Source organism: Nycticebus coucang, chromosome 7, assembly GCF_027406575.1.
Source record: "Nycticebus coucang isolate mNycCou1 chromosome 7, mNycCou1.pri, whole genome shotgun sequence".
NCBI lineage: Eukaryota > Metazoa > Chordata > Mammalia > Primates > Lorisidae > Nycticebus > Nycticebus coucang.
In genome coordinates, this window is record NC_069786.1 from 129,904,862 (window position 1) to 129,927,067 (window position 22,206).

At 49.4% G+C, this 22,206-nt stretch overlaps 1 protein-coding gene across 2 annotated transcripts in view; it reads left to right on the plus strand.

The window, feature by feature from the left end:
• Nucleotides 1–22,206, plus strand: part of INPP5D (inositol polyphosphate-5-phosphatase D) — a 129,952-nt gene that overhangs the window by 42,123 nt on the left and 65,623 nt on the right. For both annotated transcript variants that reach the window (XM_053597130.1, XM_053597131.1), the window contains exons 3-5: nucleotides 13,699–13,849; nucleotides 16,046–16,217; nucleotides 19,090–19,230. In XM_053597130.1, the coding sequence (XP_053453105.1) occupies nucleotides 13,699–13,849; nucleotides 16,046–16,217; nucleotides 19,090–19,230 (464 nt within the window). The remainder of the gene's footprint in view (nucleotides 1–13,698; nucleotides 13,850–16,045; nucleotides 16,218–19,089; nucleotides 19,231–22,206) is intronic.

Consider the following 22,206-nt stretch of genomic DNA (forward strand, 5'->3'; position numbering starts at 1 on the left):
TGAGTCACCAAGCACTTGTTTAAAGTGGTGTCTGCCAGGTTTCCTCTTTGTAAAATTACTATTTTTCTCTTTGAAATTAATAACTTATGTGGGAAGATACTCCAAGACTATCCAAGTATCCTGTTCTTCCTCAGACTCTCACCTGCCCGGTTTTAACATCTATGGATGACTCTAGCCTGAATCAATTACCGCCATGAGGTTTGCCAAACTGGGATTATTTCCGTCATTCCCTCGACAGTTCCTCGCTGGCATTCCCTTCTCATTTATCTGTGGCAATCTTGACACACGAATGCCTGTTTCTCAGTGGTCTATAATCATCTGCATCCCTCATTCTGATGCTTCGATCGTGCTGAACCTCCTTCCTACTGTCCCTTCAGCAGGCTGCTGGTTCCTATTTCCTTTTGACCAATTCCCATCATTTTTTGAGCATGTCTTTACTTTCTGGGGCAGCAGATGTTCCAGGCCCTGGCCACACCTCCCAGCCCTTAATTCTGGGCTGCCGCACTCAGCCCTTTCTCAGGATCCCTGGTTCCTGTCAGCACAGAATGGTATTTAGCAACCAAGGTGTGCACAGCGGGCGTGCTCACTCCTGGGGGAGTGCTGGAGCCCTCTCAGCAGACAGAGCGGAGGTGTGCTCACTGTGCTCACTACCGCACCTGGGATGGACTCCCGGGCTTTCCTGCTTTCCAGATGCACAGATGTTTTCCCTGACAGTGAGAAGCCTGGCAGTGTTTCTTTTCCATGTCTTCAATCATCGGCTTGTTTAATACATATTTATAACTTCATTCAGTCACTGCTGTCTCCTACTCTGCTGCTCCCCCCACTGGCCCACCTCCTCCTTGGCCCTTGCTGTGCAGAACTCCAAGGCCTGGTCGTGTCCTCAGCCCGGCTGTACCCTAATCTCCACTGGCCCTGTGTCCCGCTATGTCCTGCCTGCAGCTTTGGCCCCGGGCCCAGGAGCCTGCTGGTCCAGGATGCTTCAAAGGAAGGAAAAGAAAGGGGAAAAAAATGAATATTTTAAGAAAAGAGAAGGGAAGGAAATTAAGAGGAAGAGAGGACTGTCTGTTAAGGAGGTACAAATAAGGAAAGAGAGGACTGTCTGTTAAGGAGGTACAAACTGGGGAAGAGAGCACTGTCTGTTAAGGAGGTACAAATTGGGGAAGAGAGGACTGTCCGTTAAGGAGGTGCAAACTGGGGAGAGAGGACTGTCTGTTAAGGAGGTGCAAACTGGGGGAGAGAGCACTGTCTGTTAAGGAGGTACAAACTGGGGAAGAGAGCACTGCCTGTTAAGGAGGTACAAACTAGGGAAGAGAGCACTGTCTGTTAAGGAGGTACAAACTAGGGAAGAGAGGACTGTCTGCTAAGGAGGTACAAACTGGGGAAGAGAGCACAGTCTGTTAAGGAGGTGCAAACAGGGGAAGAGAGGACTGTCTGTTAAGGAGGTACAAACTGGGGAAGAGAGCACTGTCTGTTAAGGAGGTACAAACTGGGGAAGAGAGGACTGTCTGTTAAGGAGGTGCAAACTGGGGAAGAGAGCACTGTCTGTTAAGGAGGTGCAAACTAGGGAAGAGAGCACTGCCTGCTAAGGAGGTACAAACTGGGGAAGAGAGCACTGTCTGTTAAGGAGGTACAAACTGGGGAAGAGAGCACAGTCTGTTAAGGAGGTACAAACTGGGGAAGAGAGCACTGTCTGTTAAGGAGGTACAAACTGGGGAAGAGAGCACTGTCTGTTAAGGAGGTACAAACTAGGGAAGAGAGGACTGTCTGTTAAGGAGGTACAAACTGGGGAAGAGCACAGTCTGTTAAGGAGGTGCAAACAGGGGAAGAGAGGACTGTCTGTTAAGGAGGTACAAACTGGGGAAGAGAGCACTGTCTGTTAAGGAGGTACAAACTGGGGGAGAGAGCACTGTCTGTTAAGGAGGTACAAACTGGGGAAGAGAGCACTGTCTGTTAAGGAGGTACAAACTGGGGGAGAGAGCACTGTCTCTTAAGGAGGTACAAACTGGGGAAGAGAGGACTGTCTGTTAAGGAGGTACAAACTGGGGAAGAGAGGACTGTCTGTTAAGGAGGTACAAACTGGGGAAGAGAGCACTGTCTGTTAAGGAAGTACAAACTGGGGAAGAGAGGACTGTCGGTTAAGGAGGTACAAACTAGGGAAGAGAGCACTGTCTGTTAAGGAGGTACAAACTGGGGAAGAGAGGACTGTCTGTTAAGGAGGTACAAACTGGGGAAGAGAGGACTGTCTATTAAGGAGGTACAAACTGGGGAAGAGAGCACTGTCTGTTAAGGAGGTACAAACTAGGGAAGAGAGCACTGTCTGTTAAGGAGGTGCAAACTGGGGAAGAGAGCACTGTCTGTTAAGGAGGTACAAATTGGGGAAGAGAGGACTGTCTGTTAAGGAGGTGCAAACTGGGGAAGAGAGCACTGTCTGTTAAGGAGGTACAAACTAGGGAAGAGAGCACTGCCTGCTAAGGAGGTGCAAACTGGGGAAGAGAGCACTGTCTGTTAAGGAGGTGCAAACTAGGGAAGAGAGCACTGCCTGCTAAGGAGGTACAAACTGGGGAAGAGAGCACTGTCTGTTAAGGAGGTACAAACTGGGGAAGAGAGCACAGTCTGTTAAGGAGGTACAAACTGGGGAAGAGAGCACTGTCTGTTAAGGAGGTACAAACTGGGGAAGAGAGCACTGTCTGTTAAGGAGGTACAAACTAGGGAAGAGAGGACTGTCTGTTAAGGAGGTACAAACTGGGGAAGAGCACAGTCTGTTAAGGAGGTGCAAACAGGGGAAGAGAGGACTGTCTGTTAAGGAGGTACAAACTGGGGAAGAGAGCACTGTCTGTTAAGGAGGTACAAACTGGGGGAGAGAGCACTGTCTGTTAAGGAGGTACAAACTGGGGAAGAGAGCACTGTCTGTTAAGGAGGTACAAACTGGGGGAGAGAGCACTGTCTCTTAAGGAGGTACAAACTGGGGAAGAGAGGACTGTCTGTTAAGGAGGTACAAACTGGGGAAGAGAGGACTGTCTGTTAAGGAGGTACAAACTGGGGAAGAGAGCACTGTCTGTTAAGGAAGTACAAACTGGGGAAGAGAGGACTGTCGGTTAAGGAGGTACAAACTAGGGAAGAGAGCACTGTCTGTTAAGGAGGTACAAACTGGGGAAGAGAGGACTGTCTGTTAAGGAGGTACAAACTGGGGAAGAGAGGACTGTCTATTAAGGAGGTACAAACTGGGGAAGAGAGCACTGTCTGTTAAGGAGGTACAAACTAGGGAAGAGAGCACTGTCTGTTAAGGAGGTGCAAACTGGGGAAGAGAGCACTGTCTGTTAAGGAGGTACAAATTGGGGAAGAGAGGACTGTCTGTTAAGGAGGTGCAAACTGGGGAAGAGAGCACTGTCTGTTAAGGAGGTACAAACTAGGGAAGAGAGCACTGCCTGCTAAGGAGGTACAAACTGGGGAAGAGAGCACTGTCTGTTAAGGAGGTACAAACTGGGGAAGAGAGCACTGTCTGTTAAGGAGGTACAAACTGGGGGAGAGAGCACTGTCTCTTAAGGAGGTACAAACTGGGGAAGAGAGGACTGTCTGTTAAGGAGGTACAAACTGGGGAAGAGAGGACTGTCTGTTAAGGAGGTACAAACTGGGGAAGAGAGCACTGTCTGTTAAGGAAGTACAAACTGGGGAAGAGAGGACTGTCGGTTAAGGAGGTACAAACTAGGGAAGAGAGCACTGTCTGTTAAGGAGGTACAAACTGGGGGAGAGAGCACTGTCTGTTAAGGAAGTACAAACTGGGGAAGAGAGCACTGTCTGTTAAGGAGGTGCAAACTGGGGAAGAGAGCACTGTCTGTTAAGGAGGTGCAAACTGGGGAAGAGAGGACTGTCTGTTAAGGAGGTACAAACTGGGGAAGAGAGCACTGTCTGTTAAGGAGGTACAAACTAGGGAAGAGAGCACTGTCTGTTAAGGAGGTGCAAACTGGGGAAGAGAGGACTGTCTGTTAAGGAGGTACAAAATGGGGAAGAGAGGACTGTCTGTTAAGGAGGTGCAAACTGGGGAAGAGAGCACTGTCTGTTAAGGAGGTACAAACTGGGGAAGAGAGCACTGTCTGTTAAGGAGGTACAAACTGGGGAAGAGAGGACTGTCTGTTAAGGAGGTACAAACTGGGGGAGAGAGGACTGTCTGTTAAGGAGGTACAAACTGGGGAAGAGAGGACTGTCTGTTAAGGAGGTGCAAACTGGGGAAGAGAGGACTGTCTGTTAAGGAGGTGCAAACTGGGAAAGAGAGCACTGTCTGTTAAGGAGGTACAAACTGGGGAAGAGAGCACTGTCTGTTAAGGAGGTACAAACTGGGGAAGAGAGGACTGTCTGTTAAGGAGGTACAAACTGGGGAAGAGAGGACTGTCTGTTAAGGAGGTACAAACTGGGGAAGAGAGGAATGTCTGTTAAGGAGGTACAAACTGGGGAAGAGAGCACTGTCTGTTAAGGAGGTACAAACTGGGGAAGAGAGCACTGTCTGTTAAGGAGGTACCAACTGGGGAAGAGAGCAGTGTCTGTTAAGGAGGTACAAACTGGGGAAGAGAGCACTGTCTGTTAAGGAGGTACAAACTAGGGAAGAGAGCAGTGTCTGTTAAGGAGGTGCAAACTGGGGAAGAGAGGACTGTCTGTTAAGGAGGTGCAAACTGGGGAAGAGAGGACTGTCTGTTAAGGAGGTACAAACTGGGGAAGAGAGCACTGTCTGTTAATGAGGTGCAAACTGGGGAAGAGAGCACTGTCTGTTAAGGAGGTCCAAACTAGGGAAGAGAGCACTGTCTGTTAAGGAGGTGCAAACTGGGGAAGAGAGGACTGTCTGTTAAGGAGGTACAAACTGGGGAAGAGAGGACTGTCTGTTAAGGAGGTACAAACTGGGGAACAGAGGACTGTCTGTTAAGGAGGTACAAACTGGGGAAGAGAGCACTGTCTGTTAATGAGGTACAAACTGGGGAAGAGAGCACTGTCTGTTAAGGAGGTCCAAACTAGGGAAGAGAGCACTGTCTGTTAAGGAGGTGCAAACTGGGGAAGAGAGGACTGTCTGTTAAGGAGGTACAAACTGGGGAAGAGAGGACTGTCTGTTAAGGAGGTACAAACTGGGGAACAGAGGACTGTCTGTTAAGGAGGTACAAACTGGGGAAGAGAGCACTATCTGTTAAGGAGGTACAAACTGGGGAAGAGAGGACTGTCTGTTAAGGAGGTATAAACTGGGGAAGAGAGGTCTGTCTGTTAAGGAGGTACAAACTGGGGGAGAGAGGACTGTCTGTTAAGGAGGTACAAACTGGGGAAGAGAGCACTGTCTGTTAAGGAGGTGCAAACTGGGGAAGAGAGCACTGTCTGTTAAGGAGGTACAAACTGGGGAAGAGAGGACTGTCTGTTAAGGAGGTACAAACTGGGGAAGAGAGCACTGTCTGTTAAGGAGGTACAAACTGGGGGAGAGAGCACTGTCTCTTAAGGAGGTACAAACTGGGGAAGAGAGGACTGTCTGTTAAGGAGGTACAAACTGGGGAAGAGAGGACTGTCTGTTAAGGAGGTACAAACTGGGGAAGAGAGCACTGTCTGTTAAGGAAGTACAAACTGGGGAAGAGAGGACTGTCGGTTAAGGAGGTACAAACTAGGGAAGAGAGCACTGTCTGTTAAGGAGGTACAAACTGGGGGAGAGAGCACTGTCTGTTAAGGAAGTACAAACTGGGGAAGAGAGCACTGTCTGTTAAGGAGGTGCAAACTGGGGAAGAGAGCACTGTCTGTTAAGGAGGTGCAAACTGGGGAAGAGAGGACTGTCTGTTAAGGAGGTACAAACTGGGGAAGAGAGCACTGTCTGTTAAGGAGGTATAAACTGGGGAAGAGAGGACTGTCTGTTAAGGAGGTACAAACTGGGGGAGAGAGGACTGTCTGTTAAGGAGGTACAAACTGGGGAAGAGAGCACTGTCTGTTAAGGAGGTGCAAACTGGGGAAGAGAGCACTGTCTGTTAAGGAGGTACAAACTGGGGAAGAGAAGACTGTCTGTTAAGGAGGTACAAACTGGGGAAGAGAGCACTGTCTGTTAAGGAGGTACAAACTGGGGAACAGAGGACTGTCTGTTAAGGAGGTACAAACTGGGGAAGAGAGCACTGTCTGTTAAGGAGGTACAAACTGGGGAAGAGAGGACTGTCTGTTAAGGAGGTACAAACTGGGGAAGAGAGGACTGTCTGTTAAGGAGGTACAAACTGGGGGAGAGAGGACTGTCTGTTAAGGAGGTACAAACTGGGGAAGAGAGCACTGTCTGTTAAGGAGGTACCAACTGGGGAAGAGAGCAGTGTCTGTTAAGGAGGTACAAACTGGGGAAGAGAGCACTGTCTGTTAAGGAGGTACAAACTAGGGAAGAGAGCAGTGTCTGTTAAGGAGGTGCAAACTGGGGAAGAGAGGACTGTCTGTTAAGGAGGTGCAAACTGGGGAAGAGAGGACTGTCTGTTAAGGAGGTACAAACTGGGGAAGAGAGCACTGTCTGTTAAGGAGGTGCAAACTGGGGAAGAGAGCACTGTCTTTTAAGGAGGTACAAACTAGGGAAGAGAGCACTGTCTGTTAAGGAGGTGCAAACTGGGGAAGAGAGGACTGTCTGTTAAGGAGGTGCAAACTGGGGAAGAGAGGACTGTCTGTTAAGGAGGTACAAACTGGGGAAGAGAGGACTGTCTGTTAAGGAGGTACAAACTGGGGAAGAGAGGACTGTCTGTTAAGGAGGTACAAACTGGGGAAGAGAGGACTGTCTGTTAAGGAGGTACAAACTGGGGAACAGAGGACTGTCTGTTAAGGAGGTACAAACTGGGGAAGAGAGCACTGTCTGTTAAGGAGGTACAAACTGGGGAAGAGAGGACTGTCTGTTAAGGAGGTACAAACTGGGGAAGAGAGCACTGTCTGTTAAGGAGGTACAAACTGGGGAAGAGAGGACTGTCTGTTAAGGAGGTACGAACTGGGGTCCGTTCTAGGCCATATGGCTGAAGGACTACTGGTCTGAATTCGGCCTCATAAGTTCTTCCAACACCTGAACTCTCTGTCCTCACCCACCCCCCTACCTTTCCCATCTCATTAAATGGCATTGACATCACACCAGTTTCTAAAGCTGGAGATGTGGGAGCAGCCCCCCACTCCGCTCCTTCCGCTACACTTCCCCTCTTTCAGGTGCTGTTCCACCTCCCACGCTATGTCCTGCCTCCTCTGTGGCTTCCTCATTCAAGAGCCAGAAGGGGGTTGCTGCCCCCCAGCTTTCACACTGGCACTACACACAGCCAAGGTGATATTTTAAGGATGTAATTCTGATCATATCATACACACTCGCTTTTAAATGCCTTCAGTAGCTTGAAATCACTCTTGGAACAAAATCCAAACTCTGCCAGTGCACGAAAGGCCCAAGAGACCAGGACCTCGCTTCTCCTCCTCTTCCCTTCTTCTCCCACTTTGGGTCTGCCATTCTTAGGAACAAGTTTGGGGAAAGGAGGTAGATGGAGATTGAGATGGTCCTGAGGACAGAAGGGAAATACAGAAAAACATTTCAGGAGCTCCTGGGCTCAGAAGAGGGCTGAGGCCTGCCAAGTTCACCTGCCGGGCTGAGCTGGCTCAGAGGTTTGGGGGCTTCCCCATGCCCACCGTCCCGCTCTCCTCTCCCCATGGGCTTCCTCCTCGAGCCTGGTCCCATTTCAGTTCCCCATTTAGAGACAGCAGACAGTGGCCAAGTTAAAATTGCCCCCTGGGAGACTTCAGCCTGTCTGGCGCTCCCCTCTGCATCCCCCTTTCCTCTGGAAGGTGTTGGACACTCATAGTGCCAGAAACTGTTTTTGCACAGCCCTGAGCTTCCAGTGGTCTGGACATCAGCTGTCCTTTGTTATAAAGACCCTGGCACCCTTCTCTTCCTAAAACCTGGGCTAGAGGTGGCCCCCTCCCCCTTTCCCTGGAGAAGGTACAGAGCAAGGGAAGACGGGAGGGACAACCTCTAGCCCAGGCTTCAGGAAGAGAAGGGTCTTTAAAACAAAGGACAGCTGATGTCCAGACCACTGGAGGCTCAGGGCTGGGCAAAACAGTTTCTGTACCTTCCTCAGGGTACCACTACCTGGGTGAGCTTAGGAGTCAAGCAGTTGGACAGAGGTGAAGGCATCTCTCCCTGCAAGGCCTGGGGCTGGGTTTGAACCCTCCACCTCTGGCATATGGGGCTGGCACCCTTCTCGTTTGAGCCACAGGTGCCGTCCTGCCTCTACACCTTTTCACCTGGGATGCCCATTTTCTGCAATGTGCATGTCTCCCACAATAGTAGTTTCGTCTGTCACTCTGTCTCCAGCCACCTCCTACAAAGAGACTTGGTGGAGTATACAGAGGGGCCAAGGGTTCCTTTCTTGCAGGGACTTATGTAATCATGGGGAAGACAGGCACAGAACCAGAACACAAGGCTGAGTGAGCTACTGGGCTTGGTGGGGAGCTGGCTGAAGAGGCTTTGTGAGAATGATCTTGCTGGAAAGGGCCCAGAGCCTTCTGTAGAACAAAAGATTTTATTGAGAGGCAGGAAAAAAAATAGGTATTTTGTTTCACAATCTGAACTCAGCCCCTACCATGCTTTTTCTGCCTAACTTTTGGTTATGAACATGAGTTCATGTCCATTTTGTTGACCCGGTAAACCCGGAAGGGGGCTTCTCTGAACCTGGAACTCCTTAAGTTAACGAACCAATTTCAAGGAAGAAATGTTGCTCTCTGTTTTTTCAAAATCATGCCATCTGTTAATGTGCACTGATTACCTGCTGAAAAGAAAAGGCTTGTGTTCCTGGAACATGGGAGTTGCCACAGAGCAAAAATCCAACTGTGGATTGGTCTTTTGGCATCACCCCAGCAGCACGGAGAATAGCTAGGGGATCACGCCAGCAGCACATGGCTTTGGGCCTTCGGGGTTTCCTTCTCCATTTCAAAATGACTTGAGAGTCTTTAATGGAAAGCAGTGGCTGCAGAATGGGGAACGGAGTCTGGTGGCCTGGACTGTTAGGAACCAAGGACAGCCCTCTCCTCGCCTGAAGTATGGCTGGTGCTGTGCCCTAGTCTGAGCCGGGTGTCTCACACGGACACACAGGTCCCCATGTAGACACACCAGTGCTTGCTTCCCCGCTGGTTCCCTGGTGCCTTTCTCCAGGGGTCCTCACGTCCTGAGCATCTTTCTTTTTTTTTTTGTAGAGACAGAGTCTCACTTTATGGCCCTCGGTAGAGTGCCATGGCATCACACAGCTCACAGCAACCTCCAACTCCTGGGCTTAAGCGATTCTCTTGCCTCAGCCTCCCAAGTAGCTGGGACTACAGGCGCCCGCCACAATGCCCGGCTATTTTTTGGTTGCATTTCAGCCGGGGCCTGGTTTGAACCCACCACCCTCGGTATATGGGGCCGGCACCCTACCGACTGAGCCACAGGCGCCACCCCTGAGCATCTTTTATTTGCCTTCAAGTTCACCTGCTCCTTGCCCAAAAGGAACCACAGCCAGGTGCCAGGAGCATGGGAATAGACTGTGGGGTGGGGTGGGAGGGTCTATTGCCCTGGCTCCCTCCCTGGGAAGGTCCAGCAGCGGCCCCTCACCTAGGATCTTCCTAGGGTAATAACTGTTCCCCATTGCAGTCAACTCTGGGGGAGGGGTGTGTGTACCACTTGTTATTGGTATCCCTACACCGTAAATTCTCCCCAAATTCCCCAGTTTAACATGACATCTGCTTCCGCCAGTGCTAATGCATATGGTAACTCTTGTCCACATTTTGCCCTTTAAAATTGTTGAAAAGGCACGACCTTTGGTGGATGTGCTAGGTGTGGAGTAGGGAAGCCCCGCTGCCCTTCCCTCCCCACTGTTTCTCTGCACCCGCAATCCCAGACTCACAGAAGGTCCTCACTGCCCATCTCTCCCCCTGGCTCCAAACCACTAACTGCCCATCAGACTGCCAGGCCCTACCATGCAACCTGAGGGCACAGCAGAGTAAGCAGACCTGGTGCCCCACTCTGGGGCACACAGGCAGGCAGGCCCATCCCTGCAGGATTCCACTGTGGTTGCTGGCCTGTGGTCAGGACACTGCCACCTGGACGCCCTGCTCCTGACTCTTGGCTTTGACCTGGTGGGGTTGGTTAGGTCACACACCAGTATGGCTGTGAGCAGACCCATCCCTGTTGCTGGCCACACTGCCCTGCCCTCTGGGCCTTCCTGCCCTGAGGCAAGGTCCTCTCCAGGTCCAGCTGCAGAACAAGATGCAGTGAGTGACATGGGCTGCCCCCTCTGCTATACCCACAAAGACTCCCACCGGCATCTACACCACACTCCTCCCCCTACCCCAGGCTGGGGTCGGCTCAGTGGCTTCTGTGATCCCTGTCTTGGCACTGACCCTTTCTCTTCCTGTCCCTGCCCTTGAATGTGCATTGAACATAAGTTCTTCAGGTCCTAGTGCCAATGGCGAAGACTTATAAGGGTGCCCTCAGGGACCAGGTCCTCCTAACTCTGCCTGGTTGGTACTCTGGTCTTCCCTGTGTCCTCTGTCTACGTGTGAGCTGTGGGGATAGGCTGCTTCCACGTGGCGCGTGTGTGCAAAAGGGGGTCTTCCCTTCAGGTGGGAGCTGCACCTGCAGCCCGGCTTCCCGGAGCAGGCCTGGTGCTGCTCTTCCCAGGGTTCCCTGTGATGGAGGCTGTGGGGGAAGGGCACACTCCCCAGCACAGGCCCACCTGTCCACCGTCCTTGAGGTATGGACCCAACCTTCCAGACAGCCTGGGCCGCCAGCAGCCGTGGCTCATTAGACCCTGTTCCCTAGCCTCTGGGAACCATCATTTGCCCCACAAACAGCGCTCAGCACCTGCCTTTCGCTTTCAGCTCCTGCCTTAGCGGATGCACAGGGATTTGTCTTAGATCCCTGCTCCTGTCTGCCTGGTACACGGCGAATTTCATCAATTCTAAGATGTTCATTGTTTCTGGATTTAACATCTCTGGAATCAAATGTGTCTAAGACCAATGGTGTAGTGCAGCCTGCGCCTCAGCTTTTCAGTGATGCGTAAGATAACACTTCTTAGCATCAGTGCATTTTAAAGCCCCAAATCTCAACGTGTGTTCCGTAGACATGCTCCACTGAGAATCCTTTTCCAGATTCTCCCACCAGTTATTCCACTTTGACTTTTAATGATATCTTCAGATCCCTTTTCCATATGCCTAATGGCTTGTCATCCATTAGCTGTACTCTGACAAGATGACACTTTTCATGACTGCTTTAACCAAATGAAGTTCAGTTAAGAGTTCTTGCATGGTGTCAAATTATTTTTGTGATTCTGCTCACTTTTGCTTTCGAGTCTTTTCAAGTTACTAAGCAGGCTTGGCTGCGCTGCTCAGATGTTTCTTGTTCAACGATGCTGGAAAGAGATCTTTTAACATGGGGCTTTGTGAAAACAAGGGAATTTATTGAAAAGATTAAAGAAAACCCTTTTGTTAAACTCTGTATAAATTTGCTAAATAGCTTATGGCGCACACACACACACAGACACATTCCTGCGCCCAGATTTCTACGTGTGTGCAGTGCGTATGCACACACACAAGTACACGTGCAAAGACAGAGAGAGGGGGAGAGGCAGGACCCCGAGCAGACAGGCGAGCAGCGAGGTGTGTGTGTCCTCGCTACTAACTTGGAGTCGAGCACCCTGGAACAAGGGCTTAGGAGAGGTCCGAGTCTGTCCCAGTCTGGCTTCTCCTGCCTCCTCTGCTCTCCTACTGACCCACAATCCTGAAGACCTTCAGGCCGGGCCATCCTGCAGCCTCCTGAGCAAATCCCAGCCACAGTATCCAGGCTGGAGGCAGGCGGGTCAGGAGGGGGTACAGCCACGCTCAGCCACACCCACCTGCACACCAGCTGGGTGGGCTTTCCACCCTCCTCCCTATTTTTCTGTTGGCTCCTTTCCCACCTGCAATGGGTCCCTTCCCTGAGGAAAGAAGGCAGCCGTCAGCCTAGGGGAAGAGTTGACCCCGACGTCCAGCTCCCAAGATGGTGCATCTCTTTGCTGTTCATTCCTTTATCCACCAACAGCCTAATCAAGAGGGTGCATCTCTTTGCTGTTCATTCCTTTATCCACCAACAGCCTAATCAAGATGGTGCATCTCTTTGCTGTTCATTCCTTTATCCACCAACAGCCTAATCAAGAGGGTGCATCTCTTTGCTGTTCATTCCTTTATCCACCAACAGCCTAATCAAGATGGTGCATCTCTTTGCTGTTCATTCCTTTATCCACCAACAGCCTAATCAAGAGGGTGCATCTCTTTACTGTTCATTCCTTTATCCACCAACAGCCTAATCAAGATGGTGCATCTCTTTGCTGTTCATTCCTTTATCCACCAACAGCCTAATCAAGAGGGTGCATCTCTTTGCTGTTCATTCCTTTATCCACCAACAGCCTAATCAAGAGGGTGCATCTCTTTACTGTTCATTCCTTTATCCACCAACAGCCTAATCAAGATGGTGCATCTCTTTGCTGTTCATTCCTTTATCCATCAACAGCCTAATCAAGAGGGTGCATCTCTTTACTGTTCATTCCTTTATCCACCAACAGCCTAATCAAGAGGGTGCATCTCTTTACTGTTCATTCCTTTATCCACCAACAGCCTAATCAAGATGGTGCATCTCTTTGCTGTTCATTCCTTTATCCACCAACAGCCTAATCAAGAGGGTGCATCTCTTTACTGTTCATTCCTTTATCCACCAACAGCCTAATCAAGATGGTGCATCTCTTTGCTGTTCATTCCTTTATCCACCAACAGCCTGATCCCTTGCACCAGTCCAGCTGCCCCTGAGTGGGGGCCTCAGTCAGGCAGCGAGGGAGGGGGCAAAAGACCACTTGGAATTTTTTGCTGGAGCCAGGGACGAGACTCCAGGTGCTTGAATAGCTAAGCAGAATTACCCCCAAGTTCCTTTGTTACCAGCAACAGAGATATAAACGAGGCGGAAAGATTTCTGTGTTGCCTAGGTCATTCTCTGAGTTTTGATAAAATAAACAATTATAACAAATAAAAAAATAGAAGCAAAGCATCTGGGCGACCACATACACCGAGGCTGGAGGATCTGAACCCAGCCAGGCTAGCTAAAATAACAATGACAGCTGCAAAAAAAAAAAAAAAAAAAACTACAATGGCCGGGCGTTGCAGGGCATTGCAGTGGGTGCCCGTAATCCCAGCTACTTGGGAGGCTGAGGCAAAAGCACAGCAATTGCTAGAATAGATTTTTTTCCTGTGTTTAAAAATAAAAGATCTTTGTGGGGAGAGAAAAATAAAAATAACTACAAAGTCTAGGAAAACATTTTAAACAACTGAAAATAAGCCTCTCAAAGTTGTGGGATTACAGGTGATTTTTTACTTAAAAAAAAAATCTGTATTTTCTAATTTTGCCATATTAAAAACATACTATGGAGTATAACAAAATACCTTTTAAAATAAATGTTTTTTTAAAAAACTGAAAGGGAAAAGATCTTTAAAACTATCCAATTTGTGCCTTTTGCAGAAGGGCTCTTGGGAGCCGCTGGGGACAGGATGTGAGGGCGTGGGTGTGTGGGGGCCACGCAACCCAGGTCAGAGCCCAAGGCTTTTTCTTGGATGGTGGTCACTCCCCCAGCTCCTGGTCTCTGCTGCAGGTAGTGAGTGATGTTATGTTCAGTTAAAATATGCTTGTTCTGTCTGAAGGCGTCGGAAGGTGTCCCCATGAAGTTCTTCACCACGCTGGACCAGCTCATTGAGTTTTACAAGAAGGAAAACATGGGGCTGGTGACCCATCTGCAGTACCCTGTGCCCCTGGAGGAGGAGGATGCAGGTGACGACCCTGAGGAGGACACAGGTAGGGACGGGATCCTCCCACCAGGACCACAAGTGTTCATCTTGTTGTCAGAGGGAGACACTGGCAGGGTGGCTAAGGACAAGGTAGGAACCCAGGCACTGGGGTCTGGCAGTCAAGGGCTAGAATTCCTGCTCCCCAGCTCAGTACAGCTTATTAGCTATGTGACCTTTTTTTTTTTTTGGCTGGGGCTGGGTTTGAACCCACCACCTCCGACATATGGGACCAGCACCCTACTCCTTGAGCCATAGGTGCTGCCCAGCTGTGTGACCTTGAGGAAGTTATTTAACCTCTCAGGTGTCACAGGATCCAGTGAGTTAATGAATGTAGTGCCTGGAGCCTAGTACACAGTAAGTGCTCAGTAAAGGCATCTCAATATGATCGTCATTATAATCAGCTGAATTTCACTGGGAGGCGAATGGAGGAGACCCCTGCACCCCTGTTTCTTTATGTTATCATTAAAAGGGGGAAAGCCTCTAAAAGTGTGTTGAAAACCATGTACAACCCCTTTAAAGTATGTGAGGCTCAGGCCTGCCCTTTATAGCATAGGAGAAGAGCGAGAGAGCAGGTTAGAGAAAGTCATACAGAGAAAGAGCTCACCTGGGCGGCACCCCTCTCTTCCCTTCAGAGGTTTCTTTCCTGAAAGAAAACCACGAGATACCTAATTGAGCCCCTCAGCTGGCCAGGGCTTTGCCTGGAGACCCTACTGAGTCCTACAGCAGAGACCTGGGATCCCAGCCTGGTTCCGGCACGTCCCCAGAGGGCTGCTGCCAGTCCCTGGCTGGGTGTCCTCATTCTCCCTCTCCTGTGGGCACCGAGGCCCTCTCCTCCTCCTGCCTTTCTGAAGCCCCATTCATGGTCGTAAGGCTCAATTTTTCCTAAGGATGGCAGCTCCGTGGAGGCTGAGAGGGTTCCCAGCAGGCCGTGTCCCTTCTCCCCTCCTTGGTCTGAGCGAGAGATGCTCTCCAGGATCAGGGATGACATGTCCCGTGTGGGTCCATGGTCGCTCACCAGCATCATGCCCAGATCCCACCTGCCCCATTGTCCCCATGTGCCCAGGGCCCTCTGGGCAGCTTTAGCTTTGAGCGCTGAGCAGCTGCCCTGTAGAACTGTCCTCCACATGACACTTCCCTCAGGCCACCCACCCAGCCTGTTGAGCCCTCCAGGGATGGCTGCAGAAAGACCCCGACAAGTTTCTGTGAGTGAGGGCTGGAGAAAGAACGTCAGTCTTATGACTGCTGGCTTCACTTCCCCAAAAGAGGCAGCCCAGAGCAACGTGACGTGCAGTGACCAGCCAAGGTGTCTGATTTGACTCAGGGCTTCTCAAATGCTGCCCTAACAGACTTCTTGCTGTCATTACAACCCCAGACAGGAGAGGAAGTGGAGGGTTTGTCCTCTAAAAAGAGGTGCTGTGGCTGGGACGGGGACGGGGGTGGGGTGGGGCAGGCAGGGTGGTGGGGGCAGCAAATTTGGGATGCAGCTCCTACAGGGACTCCTGGACCCTTGGTGACCCTTGCCCATTTGTGGTAGGTGCAGGATGGACATTCTCTTAAAGGTGATGGGCAAGGCCCCCCTCAAGGGTGGGAACCGGTGGCTTCAGGGCCACATGTGATCGTCCAGATCCCCGAGTGCAGCCCCTCAACTGAATCCAAACTTCACAAAACAAATCCCTTTATTGAAAAGATTTATCCTGTAAAATGTGGTTCAGTCAAAAGGCCACGCTTAAGGATCCAGAAGGCTGCGTGTGCCCCAAGACTGCAGTTTCCCCACCCCTCAGGGAAGGAAGGGTGGAGGCTGGAGAGAGGGGATAGTGTGGGATGGGGTGGCCAGGCTGCCTATCCCTCCCCCACTCCTACCCCTCCTGTGGCTCTGGCCTCATTCTGGGAACTAGGCCTGTCCTGTGCCCACCAGGGTTTTGAGCCTGTCCTGCTGAGGCTGTGGCCCATCTGCCAAGGCCACCAGCCCTGCAGGCTGCCCAGAGCCTCCGCTGGATGGGGTGTCTGAACCCAGAAGCTGTGCTAACCCCTGAGGGGCACTAAGACCAGGTTCCTGGGGCGGAGGCTCTCCCTGTATCAGGGAGTCAGCAAGGAACTACGGGCACAGCTGGGGATCTGTGAGCTGGGCACCATGGGGAGGCGTGCGGGACAGGGTTATGCACACACGTCCTCACCGATGGTGTCCTGCTGCCGTCCTGGGTAGAGAGCATCGTGTCTCCGCCCGAGCTGCCCCCGAGGAACATCCCTCTGCCTGCCGGGGCCTGTGAGGCCAAGGAGGCGCCTCCTTCGATAGAGAATCCCCGAGCACCCGAGGTCAGCCGGCCAAGCCTCGCAGAGACTCTGCTTCAGCGACTGCAGAACCTGGACACCAGCGGGTGAGTCCCCACCCTGCAGCCCTTGGGGGCCACTGGGGCTGCGTGTCCCATGGGGAGTCCATCACATCTCTGGTTGCATGATGTTGGGTGCTGACCCTAATTATGGGCCTGGTGACCAGAGGGCAGATGGGGGTACCTCTGGATGGGGCGTTGTTTTGCCAATCAGGGACTTTTGCACTATGGTCTTCAAGTGAGACCAGGGGAATGGAGTGCACTGGAAGGCAGCTCCACGAGGGGCACTGTGTCCCCAGTGCCAGCAGAACGTAGACATCACTGGATATGTGTTGGACGGATTAGTAAATTAGCACACAGTGAATTCCGTGCATTAATAATTTTAAAACTTTCTTAGTTTCTCTATGAGAAATGATCCCCCCACAGAGAGAATCTGAGTGGCAGAGCTAAAGCAGCATCTGCTCCTTGAAAGACCCATCTGAGGCCTCCAGGGCTGCCCTGCACCCTCCAACTTGGCAGAAGGCAGAGGAACTGCCTGAGGGTGTGCACGAGGCGGGGTTGCTAAGATACCTGGTGTTTTTCCACTTCCACTTTGACACCTTTGGCTCTTCTCTGAGCACACCTGGTTGTATTCCATGCACACTCCCTGTGCTATTTGCCAAATAGCCGCGTATTTGTGATAGATGATCAGGATCATCCTGAAATATGTGTCTAAATAACAAATGCTTATAAAAACGTTCTGCGGAGCAGCCCTTGTTCAGCTGCCTTGAATTTAGATGCTAAATGCAGTGAGCTCCTTGGGGAATAGGCAGGAATGCCCGGTGTGCCACCCACTGACCTCGCCTCTCAACTCTCCCACAAGCTGCTGACTATGTCCCCTCCTCAGACCCTCCACTCTTGGTACAGGCATTTGGCCTCAATGGGGCAGGCCAAGGTAGGAACACCAGAGAGAGGAGATATGCTCTCTCTAGCTTTGCTTCTCAGCAAACTCGTGGTTGTGGACCCTTCCTAAAACTTCTGCTTGGAGATGGGAATGAATGAATGAGGCTAGAGCAAGAACTGAGGAAAGAGGCAACACAGGGCCACCCTCAGGTCCCGGGGTCAAGGGGAAGTGAGATTCCTCATTGTGTCTGTTTTTTTGTTTGAGACAGGGTCATACTCTGTTGCTCCAGGCTAGAGTGGTGTCAGCCTAGCTCACAGCAACCTCAAACTCCTAGGCTGGAGAGATCCTCCTGCCTCAGCCTCTCTGGTAGCTGGGACTACAGTTGTGACCTACCATCCCCAGCTAATTATTTTCTGTTTTTTGTAGAGATGGAGTGTCACTCTTGTTCAGGCTGGTCTCAAACTCCTGACCTCAAGTGATCCACCAGCCTTGGCCTCCCAAAGGCCCTGGGATTATAGGCATGAGGCCCTGGGCCCAGCCCTCTCAGTAACTTTTAACTGTGTTTTAGTCTATTTTTGCTTGTCAAGTCACTTTTTTGGTCACCTGGAGGACCACCTTTAGATTATTTTAAATTATAAGACAATCTGTACAGTTAGATCTCATCAACTAAGTCGTAGTTAATAGGTTAACAGAATTTTCTGAGTAAAAGTAACCTTCTCTGATAAACATAGTTTGCAGCTTTATGTCAATACTTTTCTATAGCAACTATTTTAACAAATAAGAGCTTCCTATAACAAGGATGCATGTCTCAAAGTTACAAGTCAATTGTCATTAGATCTGCTAAATATATATTTTAGTACTATAGAAGAGATATTTGTCCTTTTTAGTAAAAAGACTCAGGCAGACACTGGATTTTTATGTCGAGACCAAGAATATAGATTAACCTTCCGTGTTGTGATAACTGGTTGTAAAGAGCTGGTGACTTCTCAATCCAGATAAATCATAATGGCATCTCTCCCTGCCCAAGTTCAAGTGCAACAGCTTTTCGTTCTTTCACAGGTCCCTCTGGCCTCAACTCGATTATATGTCAGGAATGGAACAGAAATCTTTAAGGCTTGTAATAATTTTTTTTACACAGGTGATTAATAACCTTGAGCCTCAGTTTCCTCATTTGTAAAACAGAAATAATTAATAACACTAATAATATCTGCCCCATAAAATGGATTTCTGGATTAAAGGAGAAAGTGGGCACGAAGTACTCAGATTTGGCTCAGGAAATACTTGCCTTTGTTATGATTTTCATTCTCGTGGGAACAAAGACTCAAAAGTTACCCAGAACAAAAGCCGCTGAAAGATAGAACGCAAAAGTCTGACTAGCCTCAAAGGCCTGACCAGCCATTAAGTGTGGCCCCTGCTGGGCACTACCAGATGTGCACAGAGAGCAGATGCTGGCTCAGTCCCACTCACTTTGTCATTTGAAGAGGTTGGCCCAAATTAGGCAGGGCCACATTCCTGGCCCCATCACTCATCACACGGGCTGTCCCACAGAACCTGGGAGGGATGATTCCAGATTCTCTCTACACCACTCCAGTAGCCTTTGGCTACTGAACTTGTGCTATGTATGTGAACTAAAGCCGTTTGCCATCTCCTGACCAGAGCATCTTTCCAGCCCTCAAATCCTATCTTTATGAGTAGATGGGAAAACAATGCCACTATTCATTTCCCAAGAATTTTTCTCTTTTGTAAAGGATAAACATTTCCCAGTACCCGCTGCCAGAATCTTGTCCTTCCAGCAACACCCAGGGGTGCTCGGTAGAGAGGAGCCCCTCTTGCTGGACCCCTTCCTCTCGCTCTGAGCTGTTGCTCTGCCCCGTCAGGAAGGCCACAGGAACCTTCGTATAGGTGTGCGAACGTTCTTCTGAAGGACCGTGTCTCAGTCGGGGTCTCAGGATGAGGATTTGTTATTGTTGCTGTTACTGCTGGTGTTGGTGGCCTAAAGGAACAGGGTAAGCATGTCTTTATTTCTGTTTTTTTCAGGATTCCAGAAGAGCATCTTAAAGCCATCCAAGATTATTTAAGTACTCAGCTCACCCTGGACTCTGAATTTGTGAAGACAGGGTCCAGCAGTCTTCCCCACCTGAAGAAACTGACCACACAGCTCTGCAGGGAGCTCTATGGGTAACAACGGGCCCGTGGGGGTGCGCCAGGCAGGAGAAGCAGCTCATTAGCGGGACCCCTATGCCCTCGTCTGGCTGTCCAAATGCCTCTGCTATACTCACAGTAACTGGGCAGTTGACAGAGTTTAGAAATCTTAGTGGTTGTTTGGAGGTCTTATTTTCATAGAATTTGAACTGTAGCTTGGTGAATTGCTGCTTTTTTTTTTTTTTTTTTTTTTGTAGAGACAGAGTCTCACTTTATGGCCCTCGGTAGAGTGCCGTGGCCTCACACAGCTCACAGCAACCTCCAACTCCTGGGCTTAAGCGATTCTCTTGCCTCAGCCTCCCGAATAGCTGGGACTACAGGCAGCCGCCACAATGCCCGGCTATTGAATTGCTGCTTTTTTAAACTAAATTTAATTTGAGGCCAGTTGCTCTGAGCAAGGGATGGGGTGAGGACATGGCCAGGATTCAGCACTTAAGACTTTTGTCACTGCTCCTGCTGGCTTCACACAGTATGCTTGGCAAGCACATAAGGGCACCAGGAGGAGATATATTAGTCAGTCTATTTTCTTTTCTCTCTTTCTATTTTTTGTTGTTGTTGTTGTTGCAGTTTGACCGGGGCCGGGATTCGAGCCCACCACCCTCGGTATATGGGGCCATTGCCCTACTCACTGAGCCACAGACACCTCCCTAAGTTAGTCTGTTTTCTGTGGCGGTGATTGTAGGCCAAGATTTCCAGCTATCTCAGTTTTTTAAGGTGAATTGATTCACCAAAATTTTAGTTTTCTAATTTTGAAGTCATTGAATGACTAATTAGTAAAAGTTCTGATTTCTTGTAGATTATTTTGATTCATCTTATTCTAGTTAACCTTAAAGTTGATTTCGAGTTCAATTACATTTTTATTGTTAGAAGTGCAAAAGTAAGGTTGATACAGCTGTGAAGAATCAGCAAAGAATATTTTAAATGCTTAAAGCTTGAAGAAAAAAGAAAAAATCCAAAACATCTGAAAGAAGACAAAACAAAACAAAACAATCCCATCACAAACAAAAGGTTAACATTTGGTTGGAAAAATAGCATTTTATACAGGCGAATTTTTTTTCAGTCTATGCTGTTTAGTTTTATTCCACACACAGCAGTTCCAAGATTCTGTTACCAATTTTTCTGGGGTCATATCAATCTTAGTTTAGTTAACAAGCAAAAAAAAGAATCTTTCACCACCATCAATGAAATTTCACTCTCTTTTTAAAGGCTCTTAAAAGCACAATATTTGGTAAATTTAATAAGTAATTTTTTTGACAAATTGAGCACTCAGCAACATGGACAGTGAGGCTTAGTTTCAATGAATTGGCTTTCAGCTAATGTGGTTCTAGCCAATTGACCCAGAGCCAGGCATCATTTCTTTTTCTTTTTTTTTTTTTTGTCACCCTTGTCACTCTTTATAGAGTGCTCTTGCGTCACAGCTCACAGCAACCTCAAACTCCTGGGCCCAGGTGATTCTCTTGCCTCCACCTCCCTAATAGCTGGAATCACAGGCGCCCACCACAACGCCCGGCTATTTTTTAGAGACGGGGGTCTTGCTCTTACTCAGGCTGGTCTCCAACTCTGGAGCTGAAGGAATCTACCTGCCTCTGCCTCCCAGAGTGCTGGGATTATAGGCTCCTCCGGAGCCATCATTTTTATACATTTCCTTGGAGGGATTTCTTTCCATTTGATGCTGTTACTATGAATCACTTATTGCTAAGGGAAAACACATGCAAATGGCCTTTCTTTTTATGCCACATCACTTCATAATGGCTGCTAAGCTCTTATTTCTGCTTTGAGGAGGAAGATCTTATTCTTTGCTGCTTCCGTGTTGAGGAAGAAATATATCTTTTAAGCCTCTCTACTAGGCTTGCCCCAGACAAACCTACAGGTCGGCAGCTTTTTCTTTTTCTTTTCTTTTCTTTTTTTTTTTTTTGTGAAACAGAGTCTCAAGCTGTTGCCCTGGGTAGAGTGCCCTGGCGTCACAGTTCACAGCAACCTCCAACTCTTGGGCTTAAGCGATTCTCTTGCCTCAGCCTCCCAAGTAGCTGGAACTACAGCACCCACCACAACGCCTGGCTAATGGCAGCTTTTTCTGACACTGCATTGCCACCTGGACTTCCCTGGGATCCTGGTCACCACCTCCTTGTGGTGACAGTGGCTTCCCCAACCTGCCTGCATCTTGGTACATGATGTCAAGAAAGAGAAAGCTTCTCGCAGTTTCTAGCTGTTCCACATCTGTTTGCTGAACAGTGAGTGTCGAGTTAGAAGTGGAGACACTAATGCTCTAAGTGCCCCTGAACAGTTGCCAGCTTGGAGACTTGGGTAACGGAGGGATGGAATTTTAGGAAATCTTAGAAAGGAACAAAAAGAGTCAAGCACATGAACTCAGTCCAGACTGTAAGTCTCTTGACTTACAGTAATGACGACATCATGGATCATGTCCTAATCACCTTGATAATTCCAGGGTCCAAAAAAGTACCTGAAACATCATTTATTCACTGCTATATTCACAAATAAAGATCAAATACATACCAGCTACATGTCAGGAAACGTTCCCAGGGCTGGTGATACAGTAGGGAAAAAAACCCCGAATCTTTAAGAAATCACCCTTGGGGCTCGGTGCTTGTAGCACAGTGGTTACGACACCAGCCACATACACTGAGGTTGATGGGTTCGAACCCACCCAGGCCAGCTAAAATAACAAAGACAACTGCAACCAAAAATAGCTGGGCGTTGTGGCAGGCGCCTGTAGTTCCAGCTTCTTGGGAAGCTGAGGCAAGAGAATCACTTAAGCCCAGGAGTTTAAGGTTGCTGTGAGCTGTGACACCATGGCACTCTACCTAGAAGCTGAGGTGGGAGGATTGCTTAAACTCAGGAGTTCAAGACCTGCCTGAGCGAAAGCAAGGCCCTTGTATCTACTAAAAATAGAAAACTGGGCACTCTAGTCTGGGGTAACAGAGTAAGATGCTG